Source organism: Eptesicus fuscus, chromosome 12 (genome assembly GCF_027574615.1).
Source record: "Eptesicus fuscus isolate TK198812 chromosome 12, DD_ASM_mEF_20220401, whole genome shotgun sequence".
NCBI classification, from domain to species: domain Eukaryota; kingdom Metazoa; phylum Chordata; class Mammalia; order Chiroptera; family Vespertilionidae; genus Eptesicus; species Eptesicus fuscus.
The window spans coordinates 5,147,979-5,171,508 of NC_072484.1; the positions used below are offsets into that span (position 1 = coordinate 5,147,979).

General features: G+C 39.6%; 1 protein-coding gene across 2 annotated transcripts; it reads right to left on the minus strand.

The window, feature by feature from the left end:
- Positions 1 to 8,003: 8,003 nt before the first annotated feature.
- On the minus strand, positions 8,004 to 21,743 carry SPO11 (SPO11 initiator of meiotic double stranded breaks). 2 transcript variants are annotated; one of them, XM_008141201.2, is made up of 13 exons: positions 21,613 to 21,743; positions 19,191 to 19,304; positions 17,856 to 17,944; positions 17,391 to 17,457; positions 17,052 to 17,160; positions 16,384 to 16,467; positions 15,309 to 15,345; positions 14,869 to 14,978; positions 12,771 to 12,870; positions 12,429 to 12,466; positions 11,423 to 11,499; positions 8,631 to 8,742; positions 8,004 to 8,123 (listed from the first exon to the last, which is right to left on the minus strand). In XM_008141201.2, the coding sequence occupies exons 1-13, from the start codon at positions 21,741 to 21,743 to the stop codon at positions 8,004 to 8,006; spliced, it is 1,188 nt and encodes a 395-aa protein (XP_008139423.1). The 2 variants fall into 2 exon arrangements, with proteins under 2 accessions (XP_008139423.1, XP_008139424.1); XM_008141202.2 differs by lacking the exon at positions 19,191 to 19,304.
- Positions 21,744 to 23,530: the final 1,787 nt, after the last annotated feature.

The following is a 23,530-nucleotide window of genomic DNA, read 5'->3' on the forward strand; positions in this document are numbered from 1 at the left end:
CAGAGGCAGTGAGTAGAAGTGGATGTGGGATCCAAGCAGCCTGTTTCCCCAGTTCTGACTCCTCCTCCACAGATGGCAGATTGTGGCGAGTCATCACACTTTCCCTCCTTAGAAACAAGAAGGGGGTCACCACAGTTTACACAGGGGTATGATTATTGAGCCATAGATTATAAGTGAAAAGTTATTAAAAGTAAACAATAATTAAAATTAAGTTTTGGTCATGGCTATCATTTACATTGGTAAACCTTTTTACACAGGGATAGTATGAATGACTGCACACTTTATATTCCATTGCTATGTGAAAATGGAGTATGTCTGTAATTTTGTGTTAGTTCCTTTGTATTTGAAGTGATCTTTAATTCTTAAATTTTAATTAAAAATTTTAATATGTTTAAGGTTTTGTAAATAGCTCAGTTGCAAAGAGGCACACGTTAAGTGTAGCTTTATAAGGAATTAGGGGCATCCGAAGCTGGAGATAAGAAATGGATCCCTGCCAAATACTCAGTGTCACACACAGCTCCTCCCAGTTTTCCCCAACTTCTTTTGTTGTGTGTCAGACTTTCACCCTATTCCTTAAAACAATGACTTAAAAATGTTTTAAAGAAATGCGGTAGAATTTGGAGAGAACTGTAGAGCTTCTGCCAGCAGAGGGCGACACAGGACTGTTTCCTTGGGATGTCCTGGTGAACAGAAGTAATGTTTATCAATACTTTCTATAAAAACATTCCATTGAAACTATTTTTTAGTGTACATGTACATGTGGCTTAGCTTTCAAAGCATTTTTTTCAGCACCACTGCACAGGTATCTACACCAAACAGTTCAACTAGACACTCTCATTAAAGGAAGTATTTTTTTTTTTGCCTATTTTGTATAAAGTGCAATGTTTCCCCCCCATGAAATCATGATTTCTGAAATAATTTAGCATCATCAATGATGACAGTTAAATTTCCCAGAAACGTGAGGATATCACAAGAACTTTCATTTTACTAGGGTGATTATGAGCCTTCAAGGAAAAAAGATTCTCTGAACATCTTTTTGTTACATAAGTTTTTATTACTTTAATTATAAACAGATTCCAATTCAAATGATGTTCTTGATTAAAATTATGGAAATATTTAAAATAAATGCAGTAGATCATGGTAGAGGGGATGTCTGTTGTCAGTTGCCATTTTAAAAAGCTGCCTATTTTACAATAATGCTTTTTGGAAACAAATCTTAAGAATTAGAATTCTAGATCAGTGGTCCATGAGTGTTGGTGTCCCTCGTTTGGGCGTCATAATGCCGGGGTTCTGTTCCCAGCCTTACAAAGGGTTCAGCATTCTGGAGAAAGGGGCTGCACGTAGATGATTAAAGAGTCCAAGGACGAAAGATATTTTTGAAAGGCATTGGGGGTCAGAGGAGCTTCAGCTAAAGGGAACTGAAGACTCTACCTTGACCAAGGACCCGTGCTTTTATTTAACACAATTTGTCCCAAGGCAAGGTGGAGATATACACTTCAAAGGGTAAGGTATCAAAGGGTAGAATACAGAAGCATTATCAGTTTGGGGAGTAGCCTACAGCTGTTCAGGTGTTTGGCCAACAGGAGGCAATAAAATGCCCTGAGCTGTCTGGCAGTTAACAATCCCATTCAGGTTTGGGGGAAGTGCCATTTAGCCGTTTCCAATAGGTAAACTACATAAGACTCAACCCTGTTGAGCTCCCCAAGCTTCACCAACCTTTTGGTGAAACTCTTGTAATTATTACATGCTGGAATTGGTTCTTGGCACATGAGGTCCGAAAAGTTGGCGACCACTGTTCTAGATTCTCATATAGCTACTAATATTAATTTTTCATCTGCATCTAATAAAGATGGGTACTGATGCCAAACTATGGTGTATTTTTCTCTTTCCATTTCCCAAATAAAGATCATTATTACTTTTAATCCTCACCTGAGGATATGTTTTCATTGATTTTAGAGAGAGGAAGGGGGAAGGAGATAGAAACATCTGTGAGAGAGAGAAACATCAGTTGCCTCCTCTATGAGCTCTGACCAGGAATCGAGCCTGCAACCTTTTGGTGTATGGGACAACGTTCCAACCAATTGAACTACCCAGCCAGGGTAGTAAAGATTATTTTTAAGTAAATTTCCCATCATAAACTTGAGATGAATTTAATTATCCAGACTGAATATATCTGCAAGCCTTTTTGAAATTTATTTTTGAATTTCAATAACTAGTGTAGATTTTTCATTCCTTCCCATTTTGAATGTATATACTGATCCAGAGATTCTGAGGCTTAACCATATATTTCTAAGATAGTAATCTTCTTTACAAAACGTGAAGTTTAATGATACAATTAGACGTTAGCGGAAGATATATGGTATGAATTCAAAGAAAAAAATTGTGATTTATAAAACTTTTTTTCTAGAATTTTTGATAGTCTCACAAAGCAAGTCAACAGTATATCAGAATGTTCTCAAAATGAAATACTTAGTTCTGATGTGACCAGGGAATATAACAAAATTGTTGACACCACAGGCTTGGCATTGGGGGCCTTGATTTGACATCAAACCAACAATAAGAATTGTAGACCTTTCCCAAGCAGTGTGCACGCCTGGCCACATGGAGCACTTTACCTGTACCAATGTCATGGTTAAGCACGAGCTCTGGAGCCAGACCCTCTGGGTTTAAGTCCCAGCCCTGCTGCTGAGCAGTTATGTGACCTTGGTAAAGTTAATTAACCTCTGTGCCTTTGTTGTCTTGTCTGTAAAATAAGGATGATAAGAAAACTACCTAGCTTACAGGATTTCTATGACCATGAAATTAATATTTATAAAGCAACTAGAAAAATACCTGGCACAGAATGTGTTATAGAAGGTATTTTCTTTTATTACTAGAGGCCCGGTGCACGAAATACATGCAGGGAGAGGGGGAAGGGGAGTTGTCCCTCAGCCCAGCCTGCACCCTCTCCAATCTGGGACCCCTTGAAGGATGTCCAACCGCCCATTTAGGCTCAATCCCGCTGGGATCTGGGATCGGGCCTAAATGGGCGGTTGGATATCCCTCTCACAATCCAGGACTGCTGGCTCCAAACTGCTCACCTGCCTCTGCCTGATTGCCCCTAACCGCTTCTGTCTGCCAGCCTGATCACCCCCTAACCACTACCCTGCCAGCCTGATCGACGCCTAACTGCTCCCCGGCCGGCCTGATTGCCCCTAACTGTCCTCCCCTGCTGGCCTGGTCCCCCCCAACTGCCCTCCCCTGAGGGCCTGGGTCCCCGCCCCAACTGTCCTCCCCTGCAGGCCTGGTCCCCCCAACAACTGCCCTCCCCTGCAGGCCATCTTGTGGTGGCCATATTGTGTCCACATGGGGGCAGCCATCTTTGACCACATGGGGGCAGCCATCTTGTGTCTTGGAGTGATGGTCAATTTGAATATTACTCTTTTATTAGATAGGATTATAGTACCTTATTTAATAGTTACTAGAACTTCAGGAGTAGGACCACCTTCCTGGGTGTGCAACCTGTGCAGTCACACAGGGCCCTGTGCTCAGAAAGGCCCCATAGGTGGCTTAATCATTTGCTGCTTTTATCTTGAAACTAGAGGCCCGGTGCACGAAATTTGTGCACGGGGGTGTGTGTCCCTCAGCCCAGCCTGCACTCTCTCCAATCTGGGACCCCTCGAAGGATGTCCGACTGCCCATTTAGGCCCGATCCCAGTAGGATCGGGCCTAAACAGGCAGTCGGACATCCCTCTCACAATCCAGGACTGCTGGCTCCCAACTGCTCGCCTGCCTGCCTTCCTGATTGCCCCTAACCACTTCTGCCTGCCAGCCTGATCACCCCCTAAACACTCCCCTGCCAGCCTGATTGATGCCTAACTGCTCCTCTGCCAGCCTGTTTGCCCCTAACTGCTCTCCCCTGCAGGCCTGATCACCCCTAACTGCCCACCCCTGCAGGCCTGGTCCCTCCCAATTGCCCTCCCCTGCTGGCCATCTTGGGGCAGCCATCTTGTGTCCACATGGGGGCAGCCATCTTATATGTTGGAGTGATGGTCAATTTGCATATCACTCTTTTGTTAGATAGGATAGAGGCCTGGTGCATGGGTGGGGGCCAGCTTGTTTGCCGTGAAGGGTGTCCCAGATCAGGGTGAGGGTTCCCTTGGGGCCTGGGGTGGCCTGAGCAAGGGGCCTATGGTGGTTTGCAGGCCGGTCACACCCCCTGGCGACCCAAGCGGAGGCCCTGGTATCTGGGATTTATTTATCTTCTATAATTGAAACTTTGTAGCCTTGAGTGGAGCCAAGCCTCCTGCTTGCTCTGTGGCCATAGCCATTTTTGTTGGGATTTATTTATCTTCTATAATTGAAACTTTGTAGCCTTGAATGGAGTCCGCGGCTGGACAGGGTGTGCGGAAAGCTTGGCTTCTTCCATTGCCGGGGAAACCCAAGCCTCCTGCTCACTCCATGGCTGCAGCCATCTTGGTTGGGTTAATTTACATACTTGCTCCTGATTGGCTGGTGGGCGTGGCTTATGGGTGTAGTGGAGGTACGGTCTATTTGCATATTACTCTTTTATTAGATAGGCTTCTTAATAACTTTTGAACATGGGGCCGTACACTTACATTTAGCATTGGGCCCTGCATATTCTGTCACTAGTTCTGCTCTTGAGGTAAACAGGATTATTGTCCCCATTCAGCCACATTCTGTCTACTCAGCTTTGGACAAGCAACATCCGCAGTGTTCTCGCCTATAAACTACAGGTGTAATAGGTTCTTGGGAGACAAGGTTCTTGGGAAAGTTAAATAGGATAATGTATAAGCAGTGACTGGTAGATATAAATTCTCAGAAATGGTATCTGTTATTATATTAACATTTACCTTGATAAAATAGCCCAACATTTCTGTACTTTTATAAATACATATTCTTGCTCACAATTACAAGAAACTTTTCAGTGCAGTTAACAGTTTATTGAAAGTACAGAATAAAATCGTAAAACTCATCTAGAAAAATTAAGATAGGTTTACAAGGGTGAAAGATCACATCTTGACTGTTACAGAAGGGCCTTATTAAAATTTTAGACTTCTGTAAATATTAAAACTGGAGAAGTTCTTTGTTCTATAAACTTAGATTAGAGAAGAATTTAGCTGACTTGAACTTGGGTGAGAACTGATAAACCCTTGAGAACATTTAAAAACATATATTATTAATAAAAAGTACACTGAAAAACAAAATAAATCACTGAAGACTACACACACCCAAATATTTATTCACAATAAATTGTACTAATTTCACAAGTGGATGAATGAGGTCTGACCCCTAAACTATGAAGACAAAGGGAAATTTAAGAAGAAATTGCTGGACAACCTCTCAAATTTAGGTTATTATTTTTTGTTGCTAATAAAATACTTCATGTTTTAACATTAGTTGTATTGTGAAAGTAAATAAAATATATATTTTAAAATATATCTTTATTGATTCCAGAGAGGAAGGGAGAGGGAGAGACAGACAGAAACATCTTGCATGTCCCACACTGGAGATTGAGCCCACAACCCGGGCATGTGCCCCGATGGGGATCGAACCATGACCTCCTGGTTCATAGGTTGACACACAACCACCAAGCAGCTGGACAAATAAAATATTTTTGTACACTTTGATTAAATGTATAACATATTTTTTCAAATAAAATTTAAAAATTGAAATAACATTTTAAAAAATAATTTAGAACATAGGATAGAAATCAGTTTCTATAGAAAAGGGTAAAATGAAGCCTTCTAAAGAAAATTCGAATATAGCATTTGTTTCGACAAAAAATATACTAATGAAAAATTATTTTACATCTATGAAATTAAGAACATATGTTGTTGTTTTTTGAGAACCAAGATGGTAGCATAGGTAAACGTAGGTACTTGCTGCCTCCCCCAACCACATCAAAATTACAACTATAATATAGAACAACTATCATTCAGAATCACCTGAAATCTGGCTGAATGGAAGTCCTACAACTAGAGAAGTAAAGAAAAAACCACATTGCGATTGGTAGGAGGGGCAGAGGCGTGGAACAGGCTAGTCTGACACCCATGTGTGCTGTTTTTTTAATTGGAAGGGAAATTGTCCCTGTGGAGGTTGCCGGTGAGGAGCAAAGGGTCCCAGCCTCACACCAGACACCCAACCCAGGGTCCCAGAGCTGGGAAGAGAAGTCGCTGTAACTTCAGGCTGTATAAACCAGCAGGGATTGTGGCTATGTGACACAGAGGCTGCCAGAGACCAGGTGTCCCTCTTAAAGGGCAAATGCACAAACTTACTGGGACTCAATCCCTCTAAGCTCCAGTGCCAGGAGGCATTGGGGGACCAAGATACATATGGGGGAAGGAACTGGACAGTTTGGCATTGTTGCAGGAACTTGGGGGTGGCTTTCTTCCAGACAAAGGTGCTACAGGGCTATTGTTCCTATGCTGGAATCTCCCTTGTTGCAGGGCTGACTGGCAGGCATATCTGAGTCTCCATCAGCCTGGCTCCATCAGTTTGCTCCACTCTGGTGATTCCCTGAGACCCCCATCCCATCCATTTTGCATCTCCACCCAAGCTGTTTGCAGCAGTTTTTCCATATGAATGGCCTGTCCTGGCTCAGGCTTCAGACTTTGCTAAAACAAACACAGGGAAACAGCCAAAATGTAGACACAAAGAAACATGTCACAAATGAAAGAAATGGAAGAAAGCAAACTACTGGAAACAGAGTTCAAAACCACAGTTATAAAGTTACTTAAGGATCTTCATGAGAGCTTCAAGGGACTTAGTGAGACTTTCAAGGATCTTAGAATGTCAAAGAGATAAAAAAGGACCAGTTAGAAATTAAGCATACACTAACTGAAATAAAGAATAATTTATAAGATTCAGTAGTAGAGGATTTCAAGAATTAAATCAACAATTTGAAATATGAGGAAGCAAAAACACCCAATCAGAAGAGCAAAAAGAAAAAATAGTCCCAAAATATGAAAAAGTGTATGGAGCCTCTGGGACAACTTCAAGTGTACCAACACTCGCATTATGGGGGTGCCAGAAGGAAAAGAGAGAAAAGAAGATATTGAAAACTTATTTGAAGAAATAATGACAGAAAACTCCCCCTACCTGGTGAAAGAAATAGACTTACAAATCCAGGTATCACAGAGTCCCAAACAAGAGGAACCCAAAAGAGGTCCACACTAAGACACATCCTAATTAAAATGCAAAGGGTTAAAGACAAAGAGAGAATCTTAAAAGCAGCAAGAGAAAAATAGTTAGTTACCTACAAGGGAGTGCCCATACAACTATCAGGTGATTTCTCAACAGAAACTTTGTAGGCCAGAAGGGAGTGGCAAGAAATATTCAAAGTGATAAATAGCAAGGACCTACAACCAAGATTATTCTACTCAGCAAAGCTATCATTTAGAATTGAAGGTCACATAAAGAGCTTCACAGACAAGAAAAAGCTAGAGGAGTTCATCACCACCAAACCAGTATTATATGAAATGTTGAAGGGTATTCTTTAAGAAGAAGAAGAGGAAGAGAAAAAAGGAGGAAAAGAAGGAGGAAGAGGAGGAGGAGGATGAGGAGGAGGAGAAGAAAAAGATAAAAATATGAATAATAAAATGCAGTAAATACATATCTATCAACAATTGAATCTAAAAATAAAAATAAATGAACAAGACATCTAATGAACAAAATAAACTGTGAATAAAATAGAATCAGGGGCATGGAAACATGGAACAGACTAACGAATCTCAGAGGGAAGCGGGTATAGGAAGAGAGTAACCAAAGAACTTAATTGCATATATGCATTACCTATGGACACAGACAACAGGGTGGTGAAGGTTTGGGGTAGGGTGGGAACCTGGTGGAGGGGGGTAATGGGGGGGGGGGGAAAGGGACATCTGTAATACTCTCAACAATAAAGATTTTTTTTAAAAAGAAAAAAATTTTTTTCACAACAGTATTCTACTGCAACAAACTGAGAATCCTCTTGAAATTGCAAGCTATATTCTGATACATTTTTATATCCACCCTCCAAATTTTAATTTGTTAGGTAAGTATACTCTGGAAAGATAATCTGATGATAGGAAGGTCAAAGCTTGAATTTCTGCCTTCATTTTAGAGTCTGCCATTATTTCCATCTGTCAATAAAAGTAAAATATAGTCATACCAGAGTTCTTTGCTACAGTTCTGGCAACTCAACAAACTGGTAAATCTAGACTTGTTTCATTCTTCAAAACCATGGGCAACAGTCTTTAGTCAGCCAGAATATTCTAGAGCTGCAACAACTAAGACTATGAAGGGACTAACCAGTATGGATGCCTTCAATAACCAGGAAAAATCTAGCGTCTCTCTAACTACATTCTCTTCTTTTTTCCTTTCATAAACTATGATGCATCCATAGACTGTGGGTACATAACTAAGATGAGGGTAAAAATAGACCAGTTCCATCCAGGTGATCTCATCTATCAGCATCCATGATTCGATGTTTCAACAATCATGTACTATCAAACAATACCCACCTTAGTTGTTGGTTACATAGATTTCATCAAGGAGGATGTTCTCAAAATATTATGTGAATGGCTGCTACTAAAGTAAAATGCAATCAAACATAAAGCACTCGAATTAAAAAAAACAAACACACATACTTCTTTTCTCCAAAATGGTTGACAAGTAACATAAGGTCTCTTCAGGATACTGTCAAGTTTCATTTGGTCCCGTTTTGTCAATGGAATTAAAGTATCTTTAGGTATATTTAACCTAGAAAAAAAAAAAGATGAAAAAATTAGTAAAAAATAGTATTCCTATCACTTGAAGGTCATGTTTCATTCATATTTACTACACTATTCCAAGAAACTAAGAAATCACAGATAAGAAAATTAATACAGATATACCCTTTAAATCCAGAATTTTGGGGATCTGGCATGTCCTAGACCAAGAAGTGATCAAGTTCATAGTGGAAGTCTGTTATAAGTTGTTGGTTTTCTTCATGCCATACTCACAGGATGATAGGAAGACAAACATTGGTTATAAAACAAATGATGCCCTGGCCGGCATGGCCTCAGTGGTTAGAGCATGGCCCGCACACTGAAGGGTTGAGGGTTTGATTCCTAGTCGAGGGCACATAACTGGGTTGCAGGTTTGATCCCTGGTTCCAGTCAGGGTGCATGTGGGAAGCAATCAATGGATGTGTCTCTCAGACACATTGATGTTTCTCTCTCTCTCTCTCTCTCTCTCTCTCTCTCTCCTTCTCTCTCCCTCTCTTTCTTTTTCACTCTCTGCCCTTCCTTCCTGTCCACTCTCTCTAAAAAAAAAATCAGTGAAAAAAATATCCTCGGGTGAGGATTAACAAAAAAACAAAGAGCCTGGCTGTGGTGGCTCAGTGGTTGAGTGTCGACCTATGAACCAGGAGGTCACGGTTCGATTTCTGGTCGGGGCATGTGCCTGGTTGCAGGCTAGGTCCTCAGTGTGGGGCATGCAGGAGGCAGCTGATCAATGATTCTCTCTCATCATTGACGTTTCTATTTTTCTCTCCCTTTATCTCTGAAATCAATAAAAATATTAAAACAAACAAACAACAAATGATAGCACTAACATCACATATATACACACCAAGGCAGCTCCAGAGCTCCACAGTCTTGAGCAGTGAGGTCCAGTATGTGTGCCACAGCGAGACTCACTGTGGGATTTTAGTTTCCACTGAGTACTTAATTCTTTGTAATCACTGAGAATTTTCTAGTCCATGGAAGTTAATCACTTCTCACTTATGTGCAATGTGTGCACACACATACACGCACACCTACCTAGTTTTAAATTTAAAAGAGTAAAATGCAATTTCATCTTGCTATGTGTTTTAAAAATAGACCATGAGAGGTCTGGATTTATGGTGTGGACTACTTTTGAAGTCATAAATCCTGGATTTCCGGGGAGAGCTCCAAACAGTCTTTTTGAGTCCCCATAATTATGACCACTTGCCAGTGGCAGCTCATGGAAAGGGTGACAATTTGATTGAAAAGGGGGCCTAGAGGATTTCCCTTGATGCCCTGTTTGTGTAGCTACTACACTGTTTTTATCTTTGATTGTACATTTACTTGGAGTGACTTTTGAGGGCACTAAAGGAATTATGAGCGAGTTCTTCTCCAAGCCCTCCACCTAATGCTTATCAGATCATTTGTCCTAAATTTGTGTTAGGAATAATATCCATACAAATACATCTCCCTCCTGAGGGATTTGGACCATGACATATTACACTAAACTGAACAGAACTTTGATTCACTAGAATGTAAATATTCAAAGATCAAAAATTAAATGTTTTCTCTTGTGCCCTTGTTTTGTAACAAGTGGCAATCACCCAAAACCTGTTCATATTCCTTATTTAGAAAACAAGTGCCCATTACCAAAGTTCACTCACTGTTTAAAGAAATCCAATCAACATGTTAAAGTTCATTCTCATTGGCCAATTACAGTAGTAATAAAATATTTTAAAATATCCCACCAGTAGAAATGAATAAAAGTGATTGTCTTATGCTGAGGGACAGGTGGGTTTTTACTCTCCAGGGAAAGCAAAATAATTAACCCATCCAGAGGGCAGCCAATGTCTGGAAAGTGAGCATACCCTTTGACCCAGCCATCCTGGGAATTCAGCCTATGGGACTCATTAAAGCTGGAGGCAAAGATTCAGTTACAAGAGGGTCCATCAAAGCGCTATCAGAGAGATTTGGAAACCACCCAAATGTCTGACTTTGAGGGATTGGCTGAACAAGAACATCTAGAATGTGAACTCAGTAATATAAGACATTAAACTTAGGCTGGAGAAGAGAAATGTACTTATTGATAGGGAAAAGTGATCTCAGTGTGTTGTGTGAGAAAAGGAGATTACAAAATAATATTAGAGTATGAGTCCATTTTTGTGAAAAGCTATGATTATGCACAGAAAATAATCTACAAGGCTAAAGCTGTTCACCTATTTATTATCTTGTTAGTGAATATTTTTTCTATAATGAGTGTATATAGTAGACGTGACAAACGAGGTTCTCAAACTATGTATAAAATGAAGTTTTCTATGAAATTAAAAATTTAAATCTATGATAAAATTGATTCATGTCAAATGATGTTGTGAGTGATGACCATTTAACCAGATTCAATGTCTTATGCTTTCCAAGTATAATAAATTTCAAAATATTTTCATAGTAAAGGTAAAACAAAAAGTGTTTTCTAGCTAGCTGAAAGTTCAATTAACCAAATTCATTTAGGCATTTTAGCAGCTGAAACAGAAACATTGATGAATTTAATTCATAATTATGTAATACTTAGTCACAATGAACAATGTAAATAAAAGGCAGTAAGGACTTTTTCCTTGTAGTGTGACTTTTGAGGCTTATTGTGACATATTACAACGAGTCATTATTTTAAAGAGCCCAGTTTTACTAAACCATCTAACCTTTTAATATCCGAAGGGAGGAGACCAAGCCATCTAATAGCTGGAACTGTGAGATTATGCGCTTCAAAAGACATAGACTAAAATAAAGAGCAAAAGTGCATTAGGTAAAGCTAAATTTCAGAGAACTGGCATACTCGTTTTGCAGCCGAATTTTTTACTTATCAATAACAAATACGAAAGGCTTCACGTCCTCAGAGCCCACAGAAGCGAGAAAATCACCGAAGCTTCGCTGAAGGGTTTCAAACTGCTCTGTAGTATTTCTGGGTTGATTTTCTATAAAGTAAAACTACAAAGGGACCCCCCTGACCTGCACTTATTCCTGTATTACTCTGACTTCATATCTCAACACCTTGCTCCCACATCCTTTTCATCTGCTCTAGACGTAGACGTCAGGGACACGACACTCACGGAGTATACCAGTGGCTCCCAAACTTGACTATGCGTCAGAACCACTTGGAGGGGCCATCCTCAGAGACACGGATTCAGTGGATTCAGTAGGTCTGGAGAGGGGCTGTGATTTGCATTTCTAACAAGTTCCCAAATGACACTGATGATTCACTAGTGTGGTCCAGGGCCACAATTTGAAAACCACTGGTGTATGATAGTTGCAGACTCTAGTGGTGAAATTGGTCCTTATGGTAGGAGAAAGGGAATTGGCCAAGTCAGAATTCAAGGCTACATATAATGTTCAGAGTATTTTTGGCAACCAGACAATGTTGTTACCCTGAGGCCCAAGGTTACTTCAGCAGCCAGGAGAGTGGAGGATATTATTAATGCCTCCTGCCCACAGCTAATCTCACTCTGTCATCTGTCGTCGCTCTGGTCATGCTGGAAGCTGGAATCACAGCCACAGAAACAGACTGGCCCTAGACCAGGACAGTAGCTTCCCTGGAAACTAGTGAGGGACCTCCACTTACTAGGGGCTGATAAGTAAATGCAGAAATAACCCCAATGAATATAAAATACCTTAATAGTGAGAATAAAACAACAACTTTTCTTTACTTACCATAGATCCGTACTTATAAATGCACATTATTTCTATGCCTGTTAAAAGAGAGTTAACTTTAAAATTAGACTTCTTGTCTATTCTAGGTTAGATAATTTGCACTCTCAAATTATGTCTAACGTCTGAAAATTTTATTTTTGTGGACCTTACCAAAGAAGAATTTATTGTTCAGTTTAATATGGCTAAAATAGCAATAAATTGCCTCAAATGATTACAGTCATTAAGTTTTATCTAATAATCATATTCTTTAAAAATATTTATGGAAGTGTTCTAAGAGCAAAACAACACAAAACTACAAATATGATTTAATTCTAACTGCATCAAATATAAATGATAAATCACCGTGTGGATCAGCATCTACAAGAGTGAAAATGGGGATGTGAAATGTGTCCCACAGCTTCTTAACTAAAAGTCTGGTGTTCAGATCAGGCACTCCCTTCCCCTAAAAGCAAGATAAAAATTATGCATTTTAATTATAGTAGAATGAAATCTATAAAACAATATCCTTATCTTATTAATCATGTAAAAGTTAGATTCCCTCACCTTAAATTTCAGATGGTGGGAGACTAGTGTTGACTATGAAAAATGCACAATATGTACAACAGGGTGAAAAAGCCCATCTACATTCATACCTTTGATTCAGTTACTCCAGTCCTGGGAACTATTTCAGTAGAAACAGGAATAATGAAAATCCTACATACTTGACGGTGTTCACTGCAGTGTAATTTAAAATGACAAAAATACTATAAATAGCCAAAATATCTAACAACGGGGACATGGAAAGGCAGCACTGCACAGTGGTGATATATGTACCAGGTGCGGGGCCAGCAGCCTGGGCTGGCATCTCGGCTTTGCCACTTAGTAGTATGAACCTGAATAAGTCCTCAAACCTCTGTGGCTTAGGGCTCTGTAACACCTTACAAGGTTATAGAAATTTAGTAACTATAAAGCACTTAGAAGAGAACCTGGCTAAACTTTAGGATTTAATAAACTTAAGTGGTAAAATAATATTATGAAGTTATTAAAAAATAACTATGTAGAGAAGTAGCTTACTAAGCATTGCAATAGTGTTAAGAGAGAAAAGCAGGAAATCAAAGGGGGCAGAGAAGGAAACAAGTAGAGAGATAATAGGATGGGCTTCCCATTGGACAGCTCTGAGTTTGAATTCCCTCTGCCATTCATTGGTGGGTGACATCGGGCCAGTTAGTTTCATTGAGCTGTGGCTTTATTTATAAAATTTGGGCCAAAGAGTGCACCACAGAACACCCCTAGCAAGGGATCACTCCCGGGGTTTAAATACAACCTCTATTGTTTATGAGGTCCTAGTCTGCATTTTCCATCTCCACTTCCACCTAGGTACCACTAGGATTCCCTGCTATCATCTCAAATTTCTAAAACTACACTCAAAATTTTTCTTCCTCAAAGAACTGAGCCTTCCTGCCACTTGTCCTGTAGCTGTCAATTGGTGATGTGGGTCCATACATCACATCAGGGTCACTTTGACTCATTCCTCTATCCTGTGGTCACCAAGTCCTTTGGAATTGGCCTTAGAAATGCCCTTTGTTTCAGTCCTTTCTCCTTAACCATTCCTTACTCCTGAAGGCCTCCTGACAGGCTCCCTGACTCCAGAGCTCTCCCGCTCCATCTAATTGTTGACTCGGCCACAAGAATCCTCATCATTTCCTTTCTCACCAATCCCAAACCTTCTGTATGTATGCCACCAAGTCAGGATGCCTCCTTGGGTGTGGCCAGGCCTCCGAAGCCTCCCTACAGCTGCCGACGTCCTGCTTCCTCTCCAGGACAGCTCTCCTCATTGCTTCCACAAACACAGCTCACAAACATCACATTATTGTTAATCTAATAAGCCAGAATAATTTTGAATAGATGAGCTTTTTTTCCTTTATAAACCTAGGTTTCTATAAATTAGAAGAAAGCCGGAACAGCAGAGGGGAACCTGATCTATTTTGTTATTCTGTCATCATTCCACCTATCCACACCCCAAACTTCCTTTATTCTGACCTCTTTCTTTCCTACTCCAGCCCATATCATCCATCAAGTTTTACAAATTCCTCCCACATTATCCTGCAGCAGGAAGTTTACTGCCCTTTGCTAACTGATGTCCATAGTGCCCTCCTGTGTTCTTTGCCGTTCTTTAAACATTTAGCTTTTTTTAAAAAAACAGGTTCCTTTTGACTGACTTGATGAAATTACTTGGTATACAAACCTGTATGAGGAAAACGAGGAGTAGCTCTTGTCTATTCCACCCTGCCCAAAGCTATGCTGTTACCGTATTACAGTTGCGACAAGTAGCCCCTGTCAAGTAGCATCATACTGATAGGAGAATGTTGTCCAAGCTGTATAGATGACCTCATAAACCCCTCTTATCAATCACCAAAGTACTATGTTAATACTGGAATTGTAGTAAAGGCATGTAATATACCGTAACCATAATGCATGGAGACATTTTGTTGCAAAAGTTGTCATCTAGCAGTCGCTGAAATGTTGCATCTTTTTCTACAATTAACAGAAATTTCCCATCTGTAATTAAATCTGTGAAGTTAAGGCAAATTTAAGGAAAGAGTATTTCAATTTAACCAGTAACTAATGGTCCCTACAGATCAATTCAAAAGCAGCTACAGATGTAGTCTTTTCATTTTTACCTTGAAACATATGTAACATATCTATTCATATATGTAGTTATCTGTCTCTCCTACTACATGGTGAGCTCCTAAAAGAATCCTATAGAAGGGACCATGCAGTGTTCATCTTGACCACTATAGGGTCTAGCTTGTTGGATACACATCAGAAAGCTTGATTTATCAAAGTAACAAATGCATGAACATTCTAGAAGTTTAAATAGTTTTTCCATTCAAAGGATACTCCGAATTCCTTGAATATTAGATGGCACAGCAACAGCCTACATTAACAAAACGAGACAGTTTTTTAGATACAAAGAAAGTATAACCACATTTTAAAATTTATCACAAAAATCCAGTATTTTCATTAAAAATATATATACCTGTCATTAGAGGTTTACACCTCAGTAAGAAAACAATAGGAAACAGATTTATTCTCCAGTAAGAAAACAGACACACGACCCAAACTACTTCCCAGGAGGTGAGAATTTCTTGGAAACTTTTCGGATATGTGCCTTAACGGGCAGAAATGGGTGAAGGAAAGACTTCCTGATGTAGGTTCTCATAGGCTTCCTCCTTTCCAAACTGATGAGTTGGCCCTTTCAAACTGCTGTGCTTGTTTAGTATTGCGGGCCTTCTATGCACCAAAGCCGAGCAAAATAGTTTAGGTTTAAATCAATTAATTTCAGAACCAGAAAATTTTATGAAGATTACCTAAATAACCATGCTAACAGGGTCAAACCACACTCTACCTGAAAACAACAGTACATTTTTAAAAGAAATGTGTACATTTATTTCAATGACATTTGACAAATGACATATTTTAAAACTATATCTATTCATATACCTATTTATTCATCCTTCAGTTTTACTTTATTTGTTTTTGTTTTGTTAATCCTCACCCAATGATATTTTGTCCATTGATTTTTAGAGAGAGTAGAAGAAAGGGAGGAAGGAGAGGAGTAAATGGGGGCAGAGGAGGTAGAGAGAGAAAGGGAGAGAGAGAAGGAGAGGGAGGAAGCAAAGGGGAAAGAGAGAGAGACATCAATGTGAAACAGACACATGGATTGGTTGCCTCCAGCAGGTGCCCCAATCAGGGCTGGGACCAAATCTGTGCCCCTGACTGGGAATCAAACCCTAGGTCCTTTGGTGTGTGGGCTGACACTCTAACCACTGAGCGAGCAACACTAGCCAGGGCCTTCAGTTTTATTTTAAAATCTTAAGCTCCAAATTACATAACAAGCAGGAAATAAAATACATTTCTGAAACAAAGGATCTGAAAGGGAGTTAAAGTATGTGAAAACATTAAGAATACTTACTGTTGCACAGCTACAATTCACTTTGGTGCCATCTTCCTCGATATACCCTAAATTGCCAGCAATTAAACCCTTTGATGTAGATAACTAAAAAAAAGGAAAAAAGACATATTTGAAAACTTTTTCATGACTATATTTTGTGCTTCAAAGTATGTACATTCCTCATATACACCTGCTAAAATATACGTATTTTTAGCTCAGATTGTAATTTAAGAGATAAAGGAAAAATATGTCAGAGTATTTAGGATTGAAAAACATTTGGTAATTCATCTATTTTGGTTCATTCATCCAAGGAAAAACATTAAGCCTAGATATTTAAATTTATAGTGAGAAAAATATTGTATCAAAATTTATCAAAAGAAGGCACAGATCACATTTATTTTTTTATTACAATTTTTATACAAACATTTTGTCTTAAAATAAGATGCTTTGTCCGGCTGGTGTGGCTCAGTGGTTGAGTGTCAACCTATGAACCAAGAGGTCATGGTTGGATTCTGGGTCAGGGCACATGCCTAGGTTAGGGGCTCAATCCCCAGTAGGGGGCATGCAGGAGGCAGCCAATCAATGCTTCTCTCTCATCTTGATGTTTTTCTCTCTCCCTCTTCCTTCCTCTCTGAAATCAATAAAAATATATTTTTTAAAAAAGATGTTTTATATTAAATGGTACTTACTATATGTAAACACCTCCTCGGCACTTTTAACATACAGGAAATGTCGTTGATAATGCTGTCCACAACAGTCTGGTTACCAAAGAGTTGGCTGTCTGTGTAATATAGGTCTCTATAAAATTTTTAAAAATATTTTTTAATTAACCATATTTTTTTTAATATAACAAGGATTGGAGTATTATTTAAAGAAAGCTTTAACTGGATGAAACACACATATAAACAAAATAATCTATTACCTATAATCTAGTTTGACATAACTTTTCAAAACATACTAATATAATGAAAGTCAATTTAAGTCTCACATTGCATTTTAAAGAGTAATTGACCACAAAATATACTTACCTTTTGGTTGCATAAGTGTTGCTCTGCACTAATTTATAAATCATGGACAATATTTTAAGAATTAGAGCTGGAAATAAGATGCAATAAACAAGTTACTCATCATTTCTCTGACTAATTCAAAACATTTAACTGTTGCCAGTTACTTTCCATAACATTACAAAAAGTAATCTTTCCAAAACAGAAGTGTTAAGTACAGAATATAATTGCCTGAAGAATCAGATAAAATTAATTGCTCAATGAACAGCAAAACTGAGAGAATACTTTTCCACTGAATCATGTACCTTGAAAATTTATTTTGGAATTACAATTTACTTCCATGGTTAATGACAATGCAAAATTCTATATATTTATTTCAAGTACAAGGGTACTATGAAAGAACAAGTAAAATTATTTAACTAGGAATAATGAAAACCCCTAAGATAACCAAATACATTTAATCCTAAAAGCTAAGAAAGATTAACTTACCAAAATTTTTAACTGATTTTAGTGAATCACTTTTGATTTTTCTTGTGGTACAATGAGATACCATGTGAAGACCCACAGAATCTTCAAACCTGTCATTTTGTTTAAAGCAAGGGAATAAAAAGAATTAATTTCCAAATACCAAACAATATACACTTAATGGCCTCATCTGCATATAATTTAAATCCACATTTCTTTTTAATGTAAGTACCAAAGCTTTAGGATAATCTGATTATAAACTTAAATAATTCCAGGTGATAATTGGGTAACTGGTTTTGTGACATATAGAGGCATAAAACAAAGTGTTTATAGACCTTTGATTACAATGTGTGTGTGTCTGTGTATTTCTTTCCTGGGAAGACATTTAGTGTATGTGAACTACTTCCAAATATTTCACAATTTTATTAGCATTTTGATCATCTTAACAATTTATTCATTTAATAATGTTACTCAATTTAATAAGTTTTGAAGTATTTAATTTCTGATTTACCTCCCAAGTTACATTAAATGAAATCATTTATATTAGGTTGTTAAATTGAACTACCAAGCCTGTCCTAAAGGGGGCAGAAAGCATCAGGCAAATAGGCCAGGTGTCAAGGGGCTTCTTACTCACTTTGCAAAATAATGAAGCAAAATATGATTCAAAAGCTTACATTTTAAATTAACTATATTGATCATAAAATAATAGTGATGCTGAGGCTCAAAATTACTTTTATTCTGTTTCTATAACTCTCACTGATAACTATTTTTGTAGTGTTTTTCATTATTTAGTGGAAAGATTCTACAGCCTGAGGATCTCAAAAAAACAAACTATGTATCTAGGTTCTAGGAATTTGATAAAGCTGTTTGCTGATTTTACCCACTTGGACACATGACTGAGCAGGGGAAGATCTGTTGGGAGAAAGAGCCTTTGAAACAGGCTCTATGTTCAGGACACATTTATTTTGGTCTCCGTATCAGGATTGGTTGTAGATCCCCTGCACAAGTGGTTTACTTTCTCAGTATAGCTGAGAATTGCCCCCTTCGAGTGCTGGGAAGCTTAGATCTCAGTTTGGAGCCTATTTTTAGCAGAACTGTAAGACTTTATCATATGCATTTTGAATTCCAACCTCTTTCAGAGCTCCATTCTTTCTTCCTAGCATTATTTTCCTTTTGCCTAAACTCTACTTCTAGTTTACATAACCTGCCTAAATGGTATGTATTTTGTAAACTTCCTCAAATCCTGTTTGGTATGGTAAAAGCAACAACAACAACAACAAAAATGAAATCCAACTAGAACTCTAACTTCAATAAATTCAAATAATGACATTTACAAATTTTAAAATGCAAAATGCCCACTTTATATTTTCCCAGCTTGATCTGTTGTCAATCGTGAATGCAGGTGCTTCGTTTCTTGCCAAGCTTGTAATTACGTCTTGGATAACATTTTCTATAGATGCAAGAACCTCAGAACTGAAATAAACATACTATGATTCAATCTTAATTCTAAATTAGGCCTTTACAATATGTAACATTTCCCCAGGTCAACATGGAAATCATTTTTTGTTTCATTGGTTGTTTTTGAAGACTAGGTAATCCATGTCAATAATGACATCTCTCACTAAATTCTAATGTCAGTACTGCATTAAAACAACACTATTTATAGTGGTTACTTAAGAGAAATTTCATTTGCTTGAAATTTTACTTTTCAAACAATTACCTATTGAAGTAGTATCTCCCTTTTAGATTAATGACTAGACAATACAATTTATAAATATACTATAGGCCTGGTGCATGAATTCGTGCATGGGTGGGGGTCCAGCCAGCCAGCCCTATTTGGGCCAATTGGGCTGGCCAGGGGGAGGGGACACAGGTGGTTGGCCGGCTGGCCCTGCCCCCTGGTCAAACTCCTGGTAGAGGGGATAATTTGCATATTTGCCTTTTATTATATAGGATTTTAATCTACTTTTCATGTTAACCTACTTAAATACAAATTCATTGGCTAAAAAAACTACTACTTCAATTAAAATGATGTCATATTGACTTTGAATTTAAATTTTTCCCCAAAACTGCAGTGCAAAAGTATTTCAAAAGAAACACTTCTTTTTGTAGCAAATTTCCCTAATTGATCTCATGCCTTAGATCAGCCCATTTGAATTTTAGTGATACTAAAAAGAAAAAAAAGTTTTAATCACTACCACAAAAAGACTTGGCAACTCTTATACCACTTTACAGCAAACTTTACAGCAGTTTTCTGTCAGCTGACTTTTTTTTTTTTTTTAATATATTTTATTGATTTTTTACAGAGAGGAAGAGAGAGGGATAGAGAGTTAGAAACATCGATCAGCTGCCTCCTGCACACCCCCTACTGGGGATGTGCCTGCAACCACGGTACATGCCCTTGACCGGAATCGAACCTGGGACCCTTGAGTCCGCAGGCCGACGCTCTATCCACTGAGCCAAACCAGTTTCGGCTGTCAGCTGACTTTTAATTTCACACACCATCAGCTTCAAAAAATGCGGTTCAGTTATAAGCACTGTTAGCATATTGCCTAGGATGGAAAATCTAGCCAATGGGCAAAATTTATAATTAATTTTAGATACTTCTAATTTCCACAGGAACTTGCTGTCTTCAGAAACACAAGTATCAGAAAATAAATTTTAAAACATTTAATATTTTCTAATCTCGACAGGTAAAAACTGACTCAAATATTTAAAACATTTAATATTTTCTAATCTCGACAGGTAAAAACTGACTCAAATATCTCATTAATTTTTTCCAGTTTGAAAAAAAAGTTGCAGGACAATACTGTGACCAACTCTGAGATACAATAGATTAATTTACATCTTAAATGTAAACAAGGGACTTCCACTCCCTTCTTTCCCTCATCATAAATTCTCCCTCAAACTAAATCCTTATGTAAAAAATTGTTTGCTTGTGGGTTTTTCTTTCTTTCTTATCGTGTGTGTTTGATAATTGGTTTGGCTTACCAAAAAAACCCCACAAAAAACAAAAAACCCCAGCCATTTGCTTGGGCTGAAAAACTCTGCTGATAAACCAGAAAAGCAGATCAAGGAAGCACAACAACAGAGCATTTGAAGTAAAAGTTGGCAATAACAAACATATTTTCTGTAGTTAATTCCAAGTTGGGTGGCTGCAGAATCGCTTTAATTGATTTTATCAGCACCACACTCTGAGCTTTATTGATATTAAAATCATTTAAAATATGTACCCTGTCTTCACTTCCAAGTCAAGAAAACTGTTTTGTTATAAAACACTTAAAATGTGTTGACTTCCTTGTTCATTTTTATAAAACACACTTAGAGAACTCACAACATTCATTTTCTCTCACTTTCTTTTAGAAAGAAAATCTTGACACTGGGGTTAAAATTTTTATCCCAATTTTTTTTCTTACTGTGCCCTAAACTTCCCGACCCAAAAGGATCTCAGGAAACCCGCAAGCCCAGTAGGGAGATGCTCCCAGAACGTTCCAGAGTGGGAACATTCTAGAAGGCAGCGGGGGTGGGTCACTAGGCTTTTGGGAGTCCAAAATAAGAATTAAAAGCTGAAAAGGGAAGGAGCGCTAAGGAAGGTGCCTTCTCGGGGTTCTGGGCTGGCCGGCCAAGGGCCCCCCGGGCCTCAATACCTGAGAGGCAGGCAGCCTTTGGCCCTAAACGGGAGAGACCAGAAGGTCGAACGGGGCCTTTCCCTACAGAGACCTCACGCCCCCAGCAGGCCGTGGGACCTTCTTGCTTTCGCGCCCCAGGAGAACCCTTATACCTGGAGGCCAGGTGTGTGCCCCTGCCTGCGGGCTCCCCGCCACCTCTCTTCAGGGCGGCCAGCAGCGAAGCCCTGTGCTGGTCCAAAACCTCGAAAAACGAGGCCTCAGGCCCCATGGGCGCAAAGGCCATGAAGACGGACGCCAATGAGAAGCCCAGGTGCGCCAATCCACCTTGGCCCCAAAGGGCTCCTCCCTGCGTGGGCAGTGCGCGTGCTTGGGGGGGACGCTTTCCTGCGCTTCCTGGTCGAGGCCTCCTGCACATGCGCACACTTTACACCCCCCCAGGCGAGCTGTACAGGCGCAGGCGCACAGCACCCCGCTTTGAGTGGCACGCGCCCGCCCACCCGCCCGCAGGACAGTCAGGCCCGGTCACACCTGAGTGTTGGGGCCTTCCTGGAGCTCGGTCTGTCAAGCAACGGGGACCAGCAAGGTATGTTTGGGATGTTGGACCTAGATTTCATTGAAATCATTTTGTGGGTTTTTGTTGTTGTTTGGTTTTGTTGGCCCATTTAGGGAAAGTAGTACCAGAGATTTGTCATCATCACAAATAGTTATGGCAACTCAGCTGTGTGGCAGATACAGTGCTGGGCACTGGGCTCAGCTGTGAGCAGAGCAAACCACATTCCTGCCCTCACGGACGCTGATGTAGGAATCGCGGGCTTACAGAGCCCGGTTCACTCAGCCTCTCTCTGTTGTCTCCTAACCACCCCGGAAGGTTCCTCATGGGCTCAGGGCAGTTTTGCAGGTGAGGGTAAAGTGAGGTCCCCAAGTTCAGGCAGGCGTGGGTCAACATTTAGCAAATTAAAATACAGGACACTCAGATAATTTCGAATCTCGGATAAACACCAAATACTTTGGTTTTCTTTTTTTAGGGTAACTAGATCCCATGTAATCTCTAGGACATACTTTTTATTTAAAAAAAGTTTTATTGATTTCAAAGAGAGGAAGGGAGAGGTAGAGAAAGGTAAAAACATCAATGATGAGAGAGAATCATTGATGGCTGCCTCCTGCACGCCCCCTACTGGGGATTGAGCCCACAACCAGGACATGTGCCCTGACAGGGAATTGTACCCGGATCTCCTGAGTCATGGATGGACGCTCAAACACTGAGCCACACGGGCTGGGCTCCGGAACGTACTTTTACAAATTATGTATTGTTCTGAAATTTGAATTTAGCTGACCTCGGGCATTTCATCTAGCAATCCAGCCATCGGACCCCTTGCACCCTGGGTGACCTGCACCTTTCTCCCTGCCCTCTCCCGGCCCTCTGGAGCACAAGAGAGGGATTTTGAAGCCCCAGTCCTTTGTCTGGGGGATGATGTCCGTGAGCGAGGACAGTGGGAAGAGACTCTGGAGCAAGTTGGCTCCCAGGTTTGTGGGGTCCTGGCCTGGCGGGGGCTTGGGGACTCAGCCCCAGAAAAGCCACCGATGGCAGGCCCACTAAAAAACCTAGTTTGTTTTCTGGTTATTTGTTTTCAGTTCCTGGTTATTGGGTAGTTTTGAAACCTGCTTTTTCATCATCAATAATGGCCTTCCTCTGTTCATAATGATGGCTGCCTGCCAGTGCCAAGCACTGTGCCGAGGGCCTTTGTTACTGTTATCACATATACTTGCTCACCATGTACCCTGTGTGAGGAAATGTTAGGTACTGAGGACACAGCTGTGAACAAGGCACGCAGAGTCCTTGCCCTTCGGGAGGGGGGAACTGGGATTAGTAGATAAACATGGGAATAAAGAAGTGATAGAATCAGAAGTAGATTTAAATTAACAATCCTAAGCCGTATAAATTTTTATCTCCATTTCACAGATGAAGAAACTGAGGCTTGGAGAGGTTGAGCCATTTGTGCAAGATTGTACCACAGTAAGTGATGGAGCCAAGAGGCAAATTTGGACTCCAAATTTGAGCTCTTACTACTA

Excerpts from the sequence above, each read along its gene's own strand:
- SPO11 (XM_008141201.2), bottom strand. The coding sequence starts at position 21,743 with ATGGCCTTTGCGCCCATGGGGCCTGAGGCCTCGTTTTTCGAGGTTTTG. Across the intron at positions 15,346-16,383 it reads TGAATTGTAGCTGTGCAACA|GCTGTTGCTGTGCCATCTAA; the intron begins GTAAGTATTCTT and ends TTGTTAATGTAG. Across the intron at positions 12,467-12,770 it reads TGTAGATGCTGATCCACACG|GCATAGAAATAATGTGCATT; the intron begins GTGATTTATCAT and ends CTCTTTTAACAG.